The sequence below is a fragment of the Marmota flaviventris genome, chromosome 1 (assembly GCF_047511675.1).
Source record: "Marmota flaviventris isolate mMarFla1 chromosome 1, mMarFla1.hap1, whole genome shotgun sequence".
In the NCBI taxonomy this organism is placed as follows: Eukaryota; Metazoa; Chordata; class Mammalia; order Rodentia; family Sciuridae; genus Marmota; species Marmota flaviventris.
Window position 1 is genome coordinate 28,647,917 of NC_092498.1, and position 18,525 is coordinate 28,666,441.

Below are 18,525 nucleotides of genomic sequence, written 5' to 3' on the forward strand. Positions count from 1 at the left end.
GAAACTCAGGAGTCTGAGGCAAGAGGATTGCAAGTTCCAGGCCAGCCCCAGCAAATTAGTGAGACCCTAAACAACTTAGTGAGTGACAACCTGAATCAAAAAAAGAAAGAAAGAAAGGGCAGGGGATATGGCTTGGGGTAAAGTGCGTCTGGGTTTAATCTCCAGTATGAGGGGTGGGGTTGGGGGGGAATGGTTATTAAAGCATTCCAAACTAGGTCTGTTAAACCATAAACATAAAGCATAAACTGGTTTCTTATTGCATTAATATTTCTGACATGACAATGCACACAACATTGTATGTGAATTTAATAATTCCCTTTTTATATTTTCATTTAGAAGAATGGGTCATTAGAATTTCCTCAAAACATTAATTCTGGTAATGTTAATTGTAGTTTATTTCTTGTTGTAAGCAGGAGTGATATATTTCCATAGTTCAAAAATATCTTACTGTTGTTCAACAACATTTTATTGCAGTGATTCTCATATTAAGGTAAATGTTAATTGGGAAATCATATCTGGGAGACCAGAAACAGATCAAAAAAGTTGAGGAAAAGGACAAGTGTTCTAATTTTATTTCCCTATTTATGACCTGAGGTAATATAATTTATATTATCTGAGTTTGGTAACATAGCACTTACTTAATGCTACATATTATAATTTATCTTACATAGCATTTATTTGATGCCATAGTATTGGAACTTCACAACTAGAGGAGGGCAGATACCAATCTTATAACTTTTTATTGCTAAATTAAATGCTAATAATTTTTTACATAAAAGAAAAATTTATCTCATGGGCTGATTTGTTGTTTTTTAGCTTATCCAAAATAAAAGATTTTGGGCTGGGGATTTAGCTTAGTTGGTAAAGTGTTTGCCTCGTATGCACAAGGGCATGGGCTCAATCCCCAACACCACAAAAACAAAACAAAACAAAAAAGAAAAAAAAATTTTTAGCTTATAGTAATATTTGAATTTAATTCAATAGTATGTTTGAGACCTTTTGATAATTTTGAAAAAAATTTTGTTTCTATCAGAGTGATGGCAGTTCCTGCCACAGTTATTTATTTCACCTGCTATGATCAATTAAGTGCTTTTCTGAGATCTAAATTAGGAGAAAATGAAACCCGAATACCAATTGTTGCTGGAATTGTGGCCAGATGTAAGTAATGAACTTTTATATTCTTTTTGACTTCTGTTTAGACCATCCATTTAAATTTGGTATTCACAGAGAATTTGTACAATGTAGAAAGAATATCAGTATATTTTGCATTCCAGTTTGTACTAATTTGTTAATATCTTTATTCCAAAAGTAACATGGCATAATGATTGCCCTCAGAATGAGATGGAATTAGCCCATCTTGGTAGAATCTTGGACAGTTTTTAGAGTGCCATCAGAATTGATTCTTACTCCCTTAAACTTCAAAGATGTTATCTGGGTCCATGTATGTTTCTGGCCAAAGTCTTGAACCATTTTCTTCATAACCTTAGGTTCAGAGTTTAGTCAGAAGGAAATATGCTTCTATGCAGAAGAACATTTATATCTGTGAAAGAGAAGTGAGGTTTATTGGGGGCACTAATTGGAATTAGTTATTGTAATAGTTCTAGTTGACTATAACATTTCTGGGACTAATCTTGAAAGAGTTGAAACCAGAAAAAGGTATATGAAAAATATACTTTTTTGTTTCATCAAGGGAGAAAATCTGTGCCAATGTTTTGACATCAGTAGGTATTTTAATGTTTGCAGACATTTCAGAATAAAATGTTAAAATATATGAAATATTTTTACATGTGTGTTTGCTTAGTACATGGCTTTATTTTTGTTTTCTTTTATTTGATTGGTTCTATTAGTTGGTGCAGTAACTGTGATAAGTCCATTAGAATTGATTAGAACCAAGATGCAGTCTAAGAAGTTTTCTTATGAGGAACTGCATCGATTTGTCAGCAAGAAAGTAGCTGAAGATGGTTGGATTTCACTTTGGAAGGGCTGGGTTCCCACTATCCTTAGAGATGTACCTTTCTCAGGTAGGATATGTCTTCTTACTAGTAGCTTATAAATTTCACATAACCTTGTCCTTATTCCTATATTACTTTTACTAAGGTTTAAATCCGTTATGATTAAAGGTAAGCTATTTTCTGTAGTGACCACAAATTCCAGGTTCATTGTTGGGCTTTCAGATCTTCATAAGCCTTTATTGAATGAAGTTTCTAATTCAAACCTGGTTTTCTTTTCTCCTTGTGTTTAATTTTCTTTTAAACATTAATTAGTAGGTATTCATATTCAGAGAATAAAAACTACCTTTAACTTTTTTCTAAATAAGTGATAATTAGTAAGGTAAGTAAACTTTTCAAATCAAAATATCATAAAATCCATTTATGACCCTTTAAAATACATGAATTCCTTCCTACTTTTTTAAATTATATAAACATCTCCCCATTGAGTATCCTATAAAGGATTATTATAAATCAAATAATCAGATAGGTGGTTGTGTTCAGTTATCCTGTTTAAAAACATGAAATAGATAACTAATCATTGATTCCTATGTCATTTATATTTTCTTTACTATTTATTTATTTACTATTGTTTGTTTGGTACTGGAGATTCAACCTGGGATTGTTCTACCTCTGAGCTACATCTCCAGCCCTTTTTATTTTGAGACAGGGTCTCCCTAAGTTGCCCAGGCTGTGTTTAAACTTGGTGATACTCCTGTCTCAACCTCCTAGGTAGCTGGGATTATAAGTGCGTGCCACCACACTCAGTTCCACATATACATTTCTAATTTTACTAGGTAATGGTAGATTCCTTTTTTTTTAATTTTTTTGTTCTTTTTAGTTATACAAACAGTAGAATGTATATTCACCTATTATACGTACATGGAGTATAACTTCCCATTCTTTTGGTTGTACATGATATGGAGTTACACTGGTTGTGTGTTCATATATGAATATAGGAAAGTAATGTCTGATCATTCTTCTTTCAACAGTGGATTCTTTTCTAAATTGATTGAATGGATTTATACAGCTAACAGCACTGCATGAAACTTCCATCTGCTTTATACCTTTGCCAGCTCTTTTATTGTCACAGTTCTTTCATGGTATTTATCTAGCTATTTAAAGTAGCACCTCACTTTAATTTACAATTCTCTTTTAATAAGGCTGGGCACTATTTCACTAGCTATCCAGTTATTCAGAATCAATTTGGGGATATAGACCAAATAGATATTCATTTTCACACATACCCCCATCTGGATTGTTTATTGTCTCAGCATCATTTATGGAATAATTACAGTTCCTGTAGGTATCTGCATTGTCACCTGTGTCATATCAAATTTTCATGTATATGCATGCATGTGTTTCACTGGTTAATTTGTCTACATCTGTGCCAATAGACTCTGTCAAAATTACTAATCTAAATGACAAGTTCTTTGTAAAAATTCTTGATGTCACCTCATTTTTCTTTTCTAGGAATGTCCATATCTGTTTGTTAATAATAAAACTTCTTTAAAGTATTTCAGTAGAGATTTTAATTTTTCTCATAAAGGTTACATATTACTGTAATCATTATAACTATTCTTCCTACAGGAAGGTTGCCTTTCCCACCCCTTCAAAAATAATAGAATGTTGCATAGCAAACTTTTTTGAGTAGTAGTGATAATAAGCATCCCTATCATTTTTCTTATTTTAAAGGAAATAGTTCTGTTGTTTCCAATAATTATTTTTGCTACAGGTTTGATGCATACCATTTACCATAGCTACTTTTACCTATAGAATCCTAAGAAATTTTTTTGTTCACTTTACATGGAAGTGTTAAATTTTTTTGAATTCTTTTTTTGGTTACTATTTTATGCCACTGTTTTGTTGATGTGGTAGATAACACTGTTACAGTAACTGCCTCAGCATAGCATTTCTGGGATAATCCAATCTAGCTTCATTTTGCTCTTTTTTTAGGATTTTTACACCTATATTTGTCAATAGATGGGCATTTACTTTTTTTTTTCCCTCCTACTTACTCTTGTCAGGTTTTGGAATTATAGTCCTACTTTACTGATAAACAGGATGGTTTTTTGTTTAAAGAATGCTAGAAAATTACTAAAAATTTTAATCCCTGCCCTTTTAAATCCCACCCAGTCTAACAGAAAGCAAGATGTGTGTCACTGTCAGAATTTCTCTTTTCCTTTAATTTATAACTTCATAACTCTTCTTTAAGTCGACATTTTATTTCTAAATGTGTGCTCATTTCATTCTCTATTTTTATAGCAATGTACTGGTATAACTATGAAATTTTAAAGAAGTGGTTGTGTGAGAAATCTGGTTTATATGAACCCACATTTATGATCAACTTTACTTCAGGGGCATTGTCTGGTTCTGTAAGTTTATCCTTTTGTTGTTAATACTCCAGCAAAATGGTAGTTATTATTTTAAACAGAGTAAAGTATTGGATAGTATTTAATGTATATTGAGATAGTGCTTTTTGTACTGTTTTAAATTCTGTGTAAGTACTTATTATCCTATTTAAGGAAATAAATTATTGACCATTAAAATAGTTTTTAAATGTACTTTGTATTTATGTTTTTATTATATTAATGTGAATTATCATATTTTCTGAGAAATCTTTAGATTTGTTGGATCATTATAGTTATGATCATGATAATACTTGGAATAGTGCTTTATTATTTGCAGAATATTTTATTATACACTAGGTTAATAAATACTAGTAGATATGATTAACATTTCATAGAATCTCATTCCATATATATCTTTGAACTAACAGAAGCAGTTCCATACCTTGTTGCTATTTTCTGTTTCTTAGGAAACATTGGCTTATAAGAATTTCAAGAAAAATTATAACCAGCAGGGAAAATCTTAAATTTAAGACCATTTTTTGAGTGAGAAGGTTGCCTTTCCCACCCCTTCAAAAATAATAGAAAGTTGCATAGCAAACTTTTTTTAGGTAGATTTATGTCACCCTGACTTTGGCAATGAAGAGTTTTCTATATCCACATACTTCCACAATTAATTTGTGATTGTTTAAAGCATGACACTGACATATTGGAACCACATAAAAACAGAACTAAAGGTCCAGAGTGAAGTGATAGAAACCTGACAGAAAGTACTGGAATAATATATCAGAAAACCTACAGAAGCTACAGCTATTGAGTTCAAAACTTAGACAAGAATATTATTTGGTCTAAAATCTGTCAAAGTAAGCCTAGTAAATTATAAGCCCTTGAGGCTAGAAACACAATTAGTATTGTTGAATAATAACTTAAGGATGTTGCACCAGCTTTACAGTAATATAAAGGGAAGTTCTCTATTTTATTATTTCCGCTTAACATAGAAAACTTATTTTTAAATTATGTTTTTTTTTATAGATGGACACAATACCTTTATTTTGTTTGTATATTGTTTTATGTGGTGCTGAGGATCGAACCCAGTCCCTCAAGCATGCTAGTCAAGCACTCTACCACTGAGCTACAGCCCCAGCCCTTAAATTATGTTTTAATGATCTAGAAAATGTCTTTTGGAAGTTTTCAAATAAAGACTTGTTTGTGTAACAGGAAAAGCATATGAAAGTGATAGTATCTAGGCTTTTTGTTATAAAACAAAGCAGTTTAAACTACATTACTTTAGAAAGTGTGTAAAAGATTGTAGCTACCTGTTGCTACTACATGGTAGGTTGTAGAGACAGAGAAACAATGACTGATTTAGTCTTACCCATGATCTTTAAAACTGATATCAAGAATTTAACAGATTGCTGGGGTTACATATAATTGAGTTTAATAAGCATGTTATGAGTATGTTGCACAACTGTGAGTTGGTAAGCAAAATAAAGACCAGATTTTACTTTGTGTGGCTGTTCTATCAGATACAGTGAGAATATTCTTAAAGGAATTTAATTATTCTTTTTAAAAAACTCTCCCTTACCTACATTATGGAAATAATTGTAAAATTGAATCATTTTGAGAAAAATTTTTTAAAATGTGATTTTTGAACCATTGTAACAACTATTGATAAATATGATTAAAGCCCATTAAGAAAAGGTATATAGAACTAAATGTTTAAAGACCATTTTCTAATTTATCTTTTTAAAAAATTTTATTTGCATTTAAAACACTTGTTGGAAATTTTTATATGTTTACTGGAAAATTTATGCTTTAATATTGTGTTATACCTTCATGTGAGGTAAAGAAGCAACAAAAATTGTGAGTTTTGGAGTCAGAGAGGTCTGATTGGAATTCTGACTCTGTCACTAGTAACTGTCTGATCTCAGGAAAGTAAGAGAACTTCCATGAAACTGTTTAGTTGAGTCTTGTGAGGAATATACAAGGTATATCTATTTTCTTTAATAAAAACTTTTAAAAAATGTTTTAAACTTAATTTTAGTGATGATTTTCATTATTATCCTTGTTAATATGCTAATTAGAAGAATTTAAAATACTTTAGAAAAAGTAAAAGACTTAAGTTAATTAGTTTTACTTTCTGATAGTTTGCAGCTGTTGCAACTTTACCATTTGATGTGGTAAAAACCCAAAAGCAGACTCAACTTTGGATATATGAAAGTCAAAAAAGTAAGTTCAATTAAAACATTTTTAAAATGTCATGTTTTTCCTTCTAGGTTTTAGGTTAAGAATATCTAAAATAAAAGAAGGAAGATTTTTTTCTTATGTTTTATTCTTTAATAAAACTAATAAATATATACTAGAAAAAGACACTCTAAACCCAAGCAAAAATTTTAAGAAATCCCAGGTGTGGTGGTACATGCTTATAATCCCAGTGATGCCGAAAGATCACAAGTTTAAGACAACCTGGGCAACTTTGGGAGACCACATCTTAAAATTAAAAAATATAAAAAGGACTGGGAATGTGGCTCAGTGAGGAAGCACCCCTGGATCAAATCCCAGTAACACACACACACACACACACACACACACACACACACACATATTTAGGGTATAGTATGTGCCAGATCCTATAACTGTAACTGTTCTCTCATTTGAGTGCATTTTTATTTAATTTTTTAAGGTTAATATCTGGTTTCAACTTCTTAAACTTTGTCTAAATGCACCTATTTTTCAGAGTTAAGCTTCATTTTCTATGTGTATAGTCAATATTTTAAAATACAATTTAAACATTTTTAAATTTTTTATCTTAATTTTTAATAAATGTAACATTAAACTATTATAAATATTCCAAACAACTTTTCTTTTTACTTTGTGGCACTGGGGATTGAAACTGGTGGTGCTCTACCATTGAGCTATATCCCCAGCCACTTTTTAAATTTTTATTTATTTATTTATTTGTTTGTTTGTTTTGGTACTAGGGATTAAACCCAGGGTTGCTTAACCACTGAGTCATATCTCCAGGCCTTTTTTATATTTTTATTAGAGGCAAAGTCTCACTGAGTTACTGCGGGCCTCAATAAGTTGCTGAGGCTAGCCTTGAATTTGTGATTCTCCTGCCTCAGCCTCCTGAGTCACTGGGATTACATGTCTGTGCTACTGTGCCTGGCTCAAAACAATATTTTAGAACAAAAAGAATCACTAAAAGTGGTTATGCATGGTGAACACACTTATTTTAACATGTTCAATCTTAGTAGTAATGAGTAATAGCAATGAGGGGATATTTTGTATGAATTGAATTATTTGGGAGGATATGAACAATCATATTGTGATGGTGTAAGTATAAATTTGGAACAACTGCCTTGGAAAACAGTCTGGTTTTGATGCCCCTTGAACAAACAGTTCCACCCTAGATGTGTGCCCTAGAGAAGCCTCTACGCATGTACAAAGATATTTAAAGGATAACAAAAGGTTAAAAACCACCAAAATGTCAAGACTATCTGTATGTGGTGATAATCTATACAATCCAACACTATACAGCAATTAAAATGAATAAAGTACTGCTATACTTACCAACCTAGATAATTTCAGAAGCATATTACAAGAGTAAATGCATGGTGTGATACAAAGTTTAAAAGGGGCAAATAAAGATATACATTGTTTATCAAAATATTCAGATGTAAAAATTTAAACACTTGAGAAAGGTAATTTTTTAAAAAAGGAATTTCACCTCTGAGGAAAGAGGAACAATAAGATCTGGTAGTACTGTATTGGGAACTTAAGTTGTATCCAAAATACACAGTTGTTACAATTTAATAAGTTTGGTCAATAAATGAGCATTTATTATCTTCTATTCTTTAAATATTTAGTTAAAAACAGTGTTTCTTTACAAAGTAAGAGTTGCTTATTATTTGTAGTAATAACTGTGAAACATAAAATGTGTCAACTTGTATAAGGTTCTTGTTATAGACTTTATTTAGAAAGTTTAATTTTATTCATAATTTTTTTGTAATTAATTTAAAAATTATTATTCCTTTTTTTGGATTACTGTATTTATGATGCTTATACTATTTATATTGATAGTATAGCTTTTTTAATATTCATTTTTTAGTTATAGTTGGACACAATACCTTTTTTTAAATTTACTTATGTTTTCGTGGTGCTAAGGATCGAACCCAGGGCCTTGCACATGCGAGGCGAGCGCTCTACCGCTGACCCACAATCCCAACCCCGATAGTATAGCTTTGTAAATAAATCATAAGCCTCGTTTACCTTCATAGAGATTTTAATAACTGAAATTTTGAAATACTTATTCCTGTTTCATTAAGTGGCAAAATTTTCTTTATATATTCATCTGTTAATGCACACTTAGGGTGATTTGATAACATAGCTATTGAATTGTGTTACTATAAACATGGGTATGCATGTACATTGCCATAGTATGCTTCAGATTTTTTTGAATAAATACTGAGAAGTGGTATACCTGGGTTACATAGTGCTTCCATTTCCAGTCTTTTGAGGAACCTTCATACTGATTTCCATACTAATTTGAATTAGTGGTTGTACTAATTTCCAACCCCATTAACGGTGTTAAAGTCTTCCTTTTTCCCTGCGTCCTCACCAGCATTCATTATTTGTACTATTAATGATTGCCATTCCAACTGGAGTGAGATGAACTGTCAGTGTAGTTTTGATTTACATTTTCATGATTGCTAAAGATGTTTAACATTTTTTTCATTTTTTTTTTTTTGGTCATTTGTTTTTATTTTGAGAAATGTCTGTTTAGTTAATTTGTCCATTTATTTCTTGGGTTATTTTTTGTGTTGTTTCGGTGTAGATTTTTTTGAGTTCTTTGTATATTCTAGATATTAATCTTGTGTTGGAAAGTAGCTGGCAAAGATTTTCTCCCATTTTGTAGGCTCTCTCTTTATGCTCTTAACTTTTTCCCTTGCTGTATAGAAACTTTTTAACACCATACCATCTCATTTATTAATTCTTCATATTATTTCCTGTGTGCTCTGATTTTTATTATTTCTTTCTTTCTAATTCGGGGTTTGGTTTGTTCTTTCTTTTTTACATCCTTTATATAAATTGTTGTTTATTTGAAATCTTTGTCTTTTTCATGGTAGGCATTTATTGCTATAAAATTCCCTCTTAATACTGCTTTTACTGTATTCAGTAAGTTTCTTTGTGTTCTGCTTACATTTTCATTTGTTTTCAACAAGTTTTTAAATTGCCCTTTTGATTTCTTCAGGAACCCATTTTTTTTTTCATTCAAAAGTGTGTTGTTCATTTAGTCCGCATGTATTTGTATAATTTTAAAGTTTCTTTTATTATTGATTCCTAGTATAATTTCATTGTAGTCAGAAAAATACATAGGATGTGATTTCATTTTTAAAATTTGTTAAGATTTGTGGTCTAATATGTGGTCTGTTCCAGAGGAAGTTCTATATGCTGATTGAAAAGAAAATGTATTCTACAGCTGTTGGATGAAATGTTTATAAATATCTGTTAAGTTCAATTAATCTATAGCATAGCCTATTTATTTTTGGTCTGGATGATCTATCTGTTTATGAAAGTTGGGTGAAATCTCCTACTCTTATTGTATTGGAGCTTCTCCCTTTTGATCTTGTCCTGTAAAATTGGATACTCTGTTACTAATGCATATTTTTTTATAATTATTATATCTTGTTGAATTGATCTCTGGATCATCTTACAGCAGTGACCTTTGTCTCTTCAGATATTCTGTCTTAAATTCTATTTTGTCAGATATAAGTGTAGCTACTCCTGGTCACTTTTGAGTATTATTTGCTTGGAATATCTATTTTCTTTTTTTTGCTTTTTTTTTTTTAATTAAGTGAGTTTCTTGACGGCAGCATATTATTGGGTCTTGTTTTTAGTGTGTGTGTGTGTGTGTGTGTGTGTTTCTATTTCTGAAGGATAACTTGGTAAAAAAACTTTCCCTTTTTATCCCCCAGGCTTGCTTAATAGTACTTTCCTTGCTTTTTTTTTTCCATATTTTTTTTGGTGCACTGTAGTGGTACATAATGATGGAAATTGTTGTTAGGTACTTGTACATATACACAATGTAACAATATAATTTGGCCAATATCATTTCCCAGCACTTGCCTTTACTCTTTTTTTCTTTCTTTCTTTCTTTTAAAAATAGTCTATTTATTTATTTATTTAGTTGTAGATGGACACAGTACCTTTATTTATTTTTATGTAGTGCTAAGGATCAAACCCAGTGCTTGACACATTCCAGGAAAGCACTCTCTCTCTCTCTCTTTTTTTAATATTATCTTTTAGTTGTTGTTGGACACAATACCTTTATTTATTTATTTCTATGTGGTGCTGAGGATCGAACTCAGGGCCTCACATGTGCTAGGCGAGCACTCTGCCGCTGAGCCACACCGCAGCCCCTGGGCAAGCACTCTTAACCCTAAGCCACAACCCCAGCCCATCCTTTACTCTTTCTTAATGACTAAGAGTTGTACAGTTTATAATGCAGTTCTCAAAAACTAGAGAAGGCAATCAAGATCATTTGTCCGTCATCCACTTAGTCTCAAACCAAGACTTTGAAACCTTAAGCCTATCAGCATTCACACTGCTTACACGCTAATACACCTGCTCCTTAGACTTTTTTAAAAACCTCATTGCATTTAGTAATCTTCAGGCTCTAACCTGCTGCTTAGAATCACTGTGTAAAATGAAGGTAAGCAAAGTTTGTGTACAATATATCCACCATTCATAAGCTTTGTTTGAATTTCAGTGACATACACTTTTGCTAAGTTTTAAAAAATTAGTTTTTTCTTCAGTTTTCAGTGGTTGCAAATAACTGAACGGTACTGTTAGTTAAACATCTGCTCTTTGGAGGAAAGAGGACAGTTCTAATTTATTTCAAGACTAATATCTGCTTAGAAAGGTTATAATACAGCAGGATGCCACTAGGGAAAATGATCTATTTTCCTCAGAACTTCTTTTTAAGAAAAAAAAGAAGTTTTTTTGTTTGTTTGTTTGTTTTTTTTTTTTTTTAAGAAAAAAAGTTTTTTAATTGTGGGAAATCAAATTGAAATGACAAATTATTTTCTGGAATTTTCTTTGGTATTAGATATCCCATGAAAAGTTTTTATACATTTCTTAAAAATCCCATATGCAACATTTTAAGACATGGGAAAAACTATAAAGAATAATACCATTAAGCTAAAGAAACAAACTTTTTCAATTCAAAAGAAGCTTTCTGTGTACCCCTCCTTTATTGCATCCAGTTCTATATACTTTAAGACTTAGAACCTTTTTCCTTTCCTTCTTAATGAATTCAAATATTAATAATATGACTGAAATTAGCTCTTTAGGTGAACAGATCTGTTCTTCTTATATATGATATGCTCCCAAAGGCAATAAACACCATTGTATTTATATTATCAGTATGAGAAATTTAATTAAATTGTAATTTATGATAGCATTGTTTCTTTCTTTTAATATTTAGTTTCTATGCCTTCCCACATGTCAACCTGGTTTATAATGAAAAATATTGTTGCTAAAGATGGATTATCTGGATTATTTACAGGTAATAATATTGCTTTACTAAATCCTTGAACCAAATTATTGAGTTTCAGTCTGTTAAAGAATCACAGCAGCTTGAGAAACTGAGGCAGGAGCATTGCAAGTTCAAAGCCAGCCTCAATATAGCGGGGCCCCTGAGCAACTTAGAAGGACCCCCTCTAAAAATAAAAAGCACCAAAGGGCTGGGGATATAGCTCAGTGGTTAAGCACCCCTGGGTTCAATCCCCAGTATCAAAAAAAAAAAAAAAAAAAAAAAAAAAAATAATAATAATAATAAAATTAACTTCAAGAAGGAAATTTCAGATAACATTCTATATTTTTAAAAAATTCTCCTAAATATCATTGCTGTAAGTTAAATGAAAGGTTAAACAGATTTACTAATTTCTGTATAACCTAGAATTGAAATGAAGAAGTTTGAAGTGAATGGTTTGACCAATTTATGATAAAAAATTTGATATATCACTTCATTTATTTTGGTTATTATCAAAATGAAGTCAAATAAGTTATTTTTTTAAAAAAATAAGGTAAAATTTGTTCTTTTTCTTGTTCTCTTTTCAGGCCTGATTCCTCGCTTAATTAAAATTGCTCCTGCTTGTGCCATTATGATCAGTACATATGAATTTGGAAAGGCTTTTTTCCAGAAACAAAATATTCAAAGGCAACAATTCTAGTGATGCCATTTCAACTTGAAACAACAATAACCAAATAAGGTGGAGATTCTTGGGCAAGAACTTTTTTTCACGTTATTCTGTTACAATGATTTTATGTTTTTCTTTCCAATAATTTAAATGAATATTTCTATTGTACCTCTTAAGTCATAATCCCAATTTTAAAATAAAAATTGTCTTATTTTTGGAGATTTTTTAAAAGATAATTTAGAAATCACAACCACTTAGAATTATTATAAAGAAAACTGAAAATTATTCCATAATATCAAAAGCAGTTTCTGAGAATTTGATATACATACATTTCAGTGTAACTTAATCTTATTGTATGTCAGATACATCAGAATTGTTTTAGTTGTGTGCTAAATGATGTGTAGCATGGTAGGAAAAAAGTTCACCTTGTGCACATATAAATCATGTACATAGAAATTTTAGTAGATAATAGAAGGCAGTTGTTAAATAACATATTTGCCAGATATTACCTGTTAATTTCTTAAATCCAAATGCATTGTTTGGCACCCAAGTTACTCTGTTAGGGTCTTGTGTGACTTAGGATTTCTCTAATTAAAGGAATGACAATTTAATCTGTATGAATCATTTGTGTGATGTGGATCTTGCCACTTTGGATGATGAAAGACCTTATCTACTGTTTCTGTAAAAAGGGGAGTTTTTACTGATTGTAGGAAATGTTCATTTCACTCAAACTTGGGTTTTCAGTGGAAAACAGTATTGCATTTAGACTAATCTTAAGTAAGTAGTCTGGGCACATGAATAGCCTTTGGTTTTTATCCAATGAGTAATCCAAGTATCATTATTGATAGGAGTTCTTTAGTTCATCTCTATTGACTGTTTCTAACAAGATAGATATCATGACAGGTTGAGCTTCCCTAATCTGAAAATCTAAAATCTGCAGTGCTCTAAAAATCTGAAACTTTTTGAGTGTTGACATGACACCACAAGTGGAAAATTCTACATCTGACTTCATGTGATACATTGTGTACAAAATGCAGGGACACTAAAATATTGTACAAAATTATCTCCAGGCTATGTATATAAGGTACACATGAAACCTAAATAATTTTATAGTTAGACTGGGTTCCTGCCCTATAAAATCTCATTATGTATATGTAAATATCCCAAAATCCAAAAAGAAAAAAATCAGAAATCCATTATACTTCTGTTTCTAAGCATTTTGGATAAGGGATACTCAACCTATACTATAATAAATGTCATAAAGTATTTAAAAAAAAAGTCCCTCGATTTTATACTATCTCACATTTATCACAAGACTAAATGAGCTTTTCATTCAAGAAATTGTACATGATTAATTTAGTTTATAACTGTATGTAGGAATGATATAGAAAAATGATATGATTGGGCTGGGAATGCAGCTCAGTGGTAGAGTGCTTGCCTAGTATGCAGGAGACCCTGGGTTTAATACCCAGCATAGGGTGGTAGAAGGATATACTAGCAGGACAAGAAATTATATTTTTAAAAATATATTTTTAACTTTCCCAGGATCTATATCCTATAAGAAAAAGCACTTTATTACATTGTTTTATGAAAATGAGAAGCATTTTTCCCCTGAAAGTAATGTATTTTGGTGACAGATCTTTTCTCTTGTTGGTAGGGGAAATAATATATTTTGTATTATAGTAGAAAAGCATTTAAATGTTTCACCAGAAATAAACTATGTAGGGTTTAATGGAACCTTTTTTTATTTTTTTAATCCTATGTTGACTTACCGTAAACTTGATATAAACATAAATACTCAAGACTTTGTTATATTTTGTTATTTTATGCATACTTAAAATTATCATTGTGCTTCTAGCTAAGTGGTTTTAATATACAATCATTATGTAATTCTATTATATATAAATGAAAGTTTATTTTGAACACTGCTATTTAAAATTATTAAATTTAAATTTACTTTGGTTTTGCTATGTTTCTTTTTAATAATTTATTAGTAGAAGAAGGCAGGAAACTTAGTACTGTGTCTCAAAAAAAAAAAAAAAACCAGTCACATATTTCAAGTTAATAGCACCTGTGAAAACAAGAAAGGTTTCAATCTTCCCTTCCCCCAGGACTGCATTTGAGGAAAATTCTTATTAATAAAATAAATAAATTGCCTAGTAGTTTTTCTAACACATATTACATGTAGTGTGTCTGGATAAAAAGGCTAAACTGAATCGTTAGGCTTAAGTGGTAAAGAAACAATATTTTTAAAATATATTAGCATCCAAAATGAGTTTATTAGAAGTTGCTTCAGCATTCTGCCTTAATACAACCACATTTTTGTGCTGATAGAGTACCTAAATAAATTGAATTCAGGGAATAGCTAAAATGTTAAATTTTGAATTGTTTCCTAAAGTTCTTATAAAATAATGAAACTATTATTGGCATTGATGAATATCCTCAAATTTCACATCACATCAGTAGACATATTTAACTCTCAGCAATATGGGCTTCTCAGGCTTTTCAATACATATGTTACAGGAATTGAAATATTTGTTAATGTGGTCTTCAGTAGTGTTCTAGGTAATGTGATGTTTATAAAGGAAACAATTTTCATTCCATTACTATTGTTAAATTTTGTAACATATATTTAAGTACTTAAATGTAAGAATTTTAAGAGGAAATGTCTTGAATATTCAAGTATTGCAACTTTTAACATAATACATATTGGATTTAAAACAAAACAAAACAAAACATGGGAGTAGTTAGGCATGGTGGCACACACCTATAATCCCAGCTACTCAGGAGCCTGAGGCAGGAGGAATCACATATTCAAGGCCAGACTGGGCAACTTAGTGAAACCTTGTCTCAAAATTAAGAGAGCTGGAGATGTAGCTCAATGGTAGAGCACTTGCCTAGCCTGTATGAAATCATGGGTTCAATCTTCAGTACCTTCCAACAAAATAATAATAATAATAATAATAAAGAACGAAAAGAAAAAAATTAGGTATGCATATGACTCCTTTACATTTTTCCCTACCTTTTTCTAGAGCACAAATTTTAGGGATATGGTTGAATTTATCACTAACACTCTTAAAATTTCTTCCTAAATGAAGTTTTTAAATAAAAGGTAACTTTATTTTTTAACATATCATCTTTTACTGAGATCTTTTGTGTTGTAAGCAGTATAAAAAGCACTGAAGGAGACATTTTGGAAATTGTCACTGGTTGCAGGAGGTTTCACAATTATGATAGAAGTATCCAAAGGGGATTATGGGAAATCTGAAGAGCTCTTCATTCATCCTAGAGGCAGAGAAGTGGTCAGGAAATCTAAGAGTAGGACTGACAAGCAATCCAATTAGACATTCAAGAACGTGAGAATCTCAGTGAGACAATGGAATTTAGTTCATGTGACTTGAGAAAAGTAAATACATGAGAATGTTGGTTGGAGATCAGATTGGAAATGTCATTAGAGCTTTTGTAAGTCAAAGGATGAACAAGGCCATGAGAAACCAGGAAAGACTTTTTGGCCATGGTATAACAGTTGGAGTTGGGAAAGATAACTGGATTTATAATGAAGGACCTACTTAAAAACATTTTAAAGGTTTGGGCTAGGCATAGTGGCACATGCCTATAATCCCAAAGACTCTGGAGGCTGAGGCAAGAGAACTGTGTTTGAGGCTAGCCTGGGCAACTTAATGAGATTGTATTTCAAAATAAAACTTAAAAAATAAAAGGACTGGAGATATAGTTTAGATGTAGAATATTTGCCTAATGTATGTGAAGCCCTGGGGTGGGAGGTTGTAAATTTAAGATACATACATAACCACTTGAAAACTTGCATGTAAAATAAAAATGACTTACATAAAAACTGACTTAGTTTGCTTCTTAAGTTTCTGGCAACCATAATTAATACTAGCCTGCATTTGGCATTTACCTTTTTAGAATTTATAAATTTTTGTTAGAATCAAAATGGAGTAGTGTTGAACCCTGATGCAAAGAAAAGACCACCAACTCTAATTTTAAATCAAATTAAAGCAAGCTTGTATTTGTGTACACAAAGAGAGTTGATCAGCGGCTGTCTCTCCTAACACGGGCTAGAGACCAGCATCCCCAGCTCTCCAAGAACAAGGTTTTATAGCATAAAAAGTTGCAAAGGCAGGTGTCTTGAGAACTTACAGATAACAGGATTTTGAGAAGCATAACACAAAGGTAGATAGTAAATTAATGACCTATATGACTTAACATTTAAGGTAGGAAATAAATTTATATCCCAACATCAGAATTTATGAGGTGCCAATGAGGTTTCAGAGAGGATTGCTATCTGATCAGAGGGAGCCAGGATTTGTGAGGCTCCACTAAGGTTTTAGAGAGGATTGTTATCTGATCAGGGAAAACCAGGCATGGGTGAGTTCAAGACACGGGCAGGCATTCCAAGCAAGTTTAGAAATCACAGTAATTTATAGTAAAACAGAAATTAACTTTTCATGACTTTGAGATGAGATGGCTCCCAATCTTAAAATGGAATTAGGCTGGGTTCATCAGTAGTTTGTATCAACACCAACCAATTAAAAAAAAAAAAAAAAAGCTGGGCAGTTTTGAAAAAAGGATTCATACACACACACTTGATAACTATCACAAGTCTGCCAGAACTACAATCTACACAAAAAAATAGTTACACTCTACCCAGCAACTTTCTTTTCCTTGACTTTGGTCTGGTGCCATCCTTGTTATTAATTCTTATAGCCAAGGATTATTGTTTCAAAATATTTTATGTAATCTTCCTCTCTTCCCCTCTATAAACCTTTTTTTCCTAGGAAGAATTGAAAGCTTTTCTAAGAGTTGGAAAAAACAAGAATACCTACTTTCACAATCATATAAAAAACAAGGGGTGAATTAGATCAAAGTTAAATTGTCACAAGTTCACATGACCTTACATATAGAAAACCCCAACTCTCAACCAAATACAAAACTATTAGAATTCAGCAAGTTGCAGCATACAAAATCAACACAGAAAAACAAGTAGCATTCCTATATGCCAAAAGTGAATTATCTGAAATAGAAATCAACAGCACAGTAACACAGAACCATTTATACACAAACAAATATTTAGGAATAAATATAGCCAAAGAGGTGAAAGATCTCTACAACAAAACTTACAAAATGTTGAAGAAATAAATTGAAGAAGACACAAAAGAGTGGAAAGACATTCATTTCATGGATTGGAAAAATTAATACTGTTATAATGTCTATACTACCCAAAGCAGATTCAATACAATCACTATCAAAATACCAATGATATTCTTTACAGAACTAGGAAAAACAATTCTAAAATTTATATGGAAACACACACACACACACACACACACACACACACACAGCCAAAGTAAAAGGAACAAAGCAGGAGACATCGTACTACCAGACTTCAAAATATACTACAAGCTATAGTAATCAAAATAACATGGTATTTGTATAAGAATTGACATAGACCAATGGAACAGAATGGAAAGCCTAAAAATTAACCCACACAGTGCTAAGTTCACATATTGGAGAATAAAAGGGGTTAGGAAAATTGGATATCCACATGCAGAATACTGAAACTATGGCTGGGGATATAGCTCAATGGTAAAGCACTTGCCTAAAGGGCCTGGGTTCACACTCGAACTCTGCAAAAATAAACCAAAAGCAAACTTAACCCCTATTTTATCTTACTAATTCAAAAAATCAACTCAAAATGGAATAAAGACTTAACTCCAGAACCTGAACTATGAAACTATTAGAAGAAAACATGGGGAAACTCTTCAGGAAACTGGAATAGGCAAGGATTTTTTGGACAAGACCCCTAAAGCACAGAAAACAAAAGCAAAAATGGACAAATATGATTACATTAGATGAGAAAAACTTCCATGCACAAAGGATTACAACAGAATAAAGAGACAACCTACAGAATTGGAGAAACTATTTCTAAACTATATATCTGACAAGGATTTAAGTCCAGAATAT

At 31.4% G+C, this 18,525-nt stretch overlaps 1 protein-coding gene across 1 annotated transcript in view; it reads left to right on the plus strand.

Moving 5' to 3' along the window:
* Slc25a40 (solute carrier family 25 member 40) overlaps positions 1–13,157 on the plus strand; it is a 48,960-nt gene extending 35,803 nt beyond the window's left edge. Inside the window, exons 7-12 of the mRNA XM_027956125.2 lie at positions 1,034–1,158; positions 1,848–2,021; positions 4,254–4,363; positions 6,484–6,565; positions 11,826–11,906; positions 12,461–13,157. Of these exons, the coding sequence (XP_027811926.1) occupies positions 1,034–1,158; positions 1,848–2,021; positions 4,254–4,363; positions 6,484–6,565; positions 11,826–11,906; positions 12,461–12,573 (685 nt within the window). The 3' untranslated portion in view covers positions 12,574–13,157. The remainder of the gene's footprint in view (positions 1–1,033; positions 1,159–1,847; positions 2,022–4,253; positions 4,364–6,483; positions 6,566–11,825; positions 11,907–12,460) is intronic.
* The last annotated feature ends 5,368 nt before the right edge of the window (positions 13,158–18,525 follow it).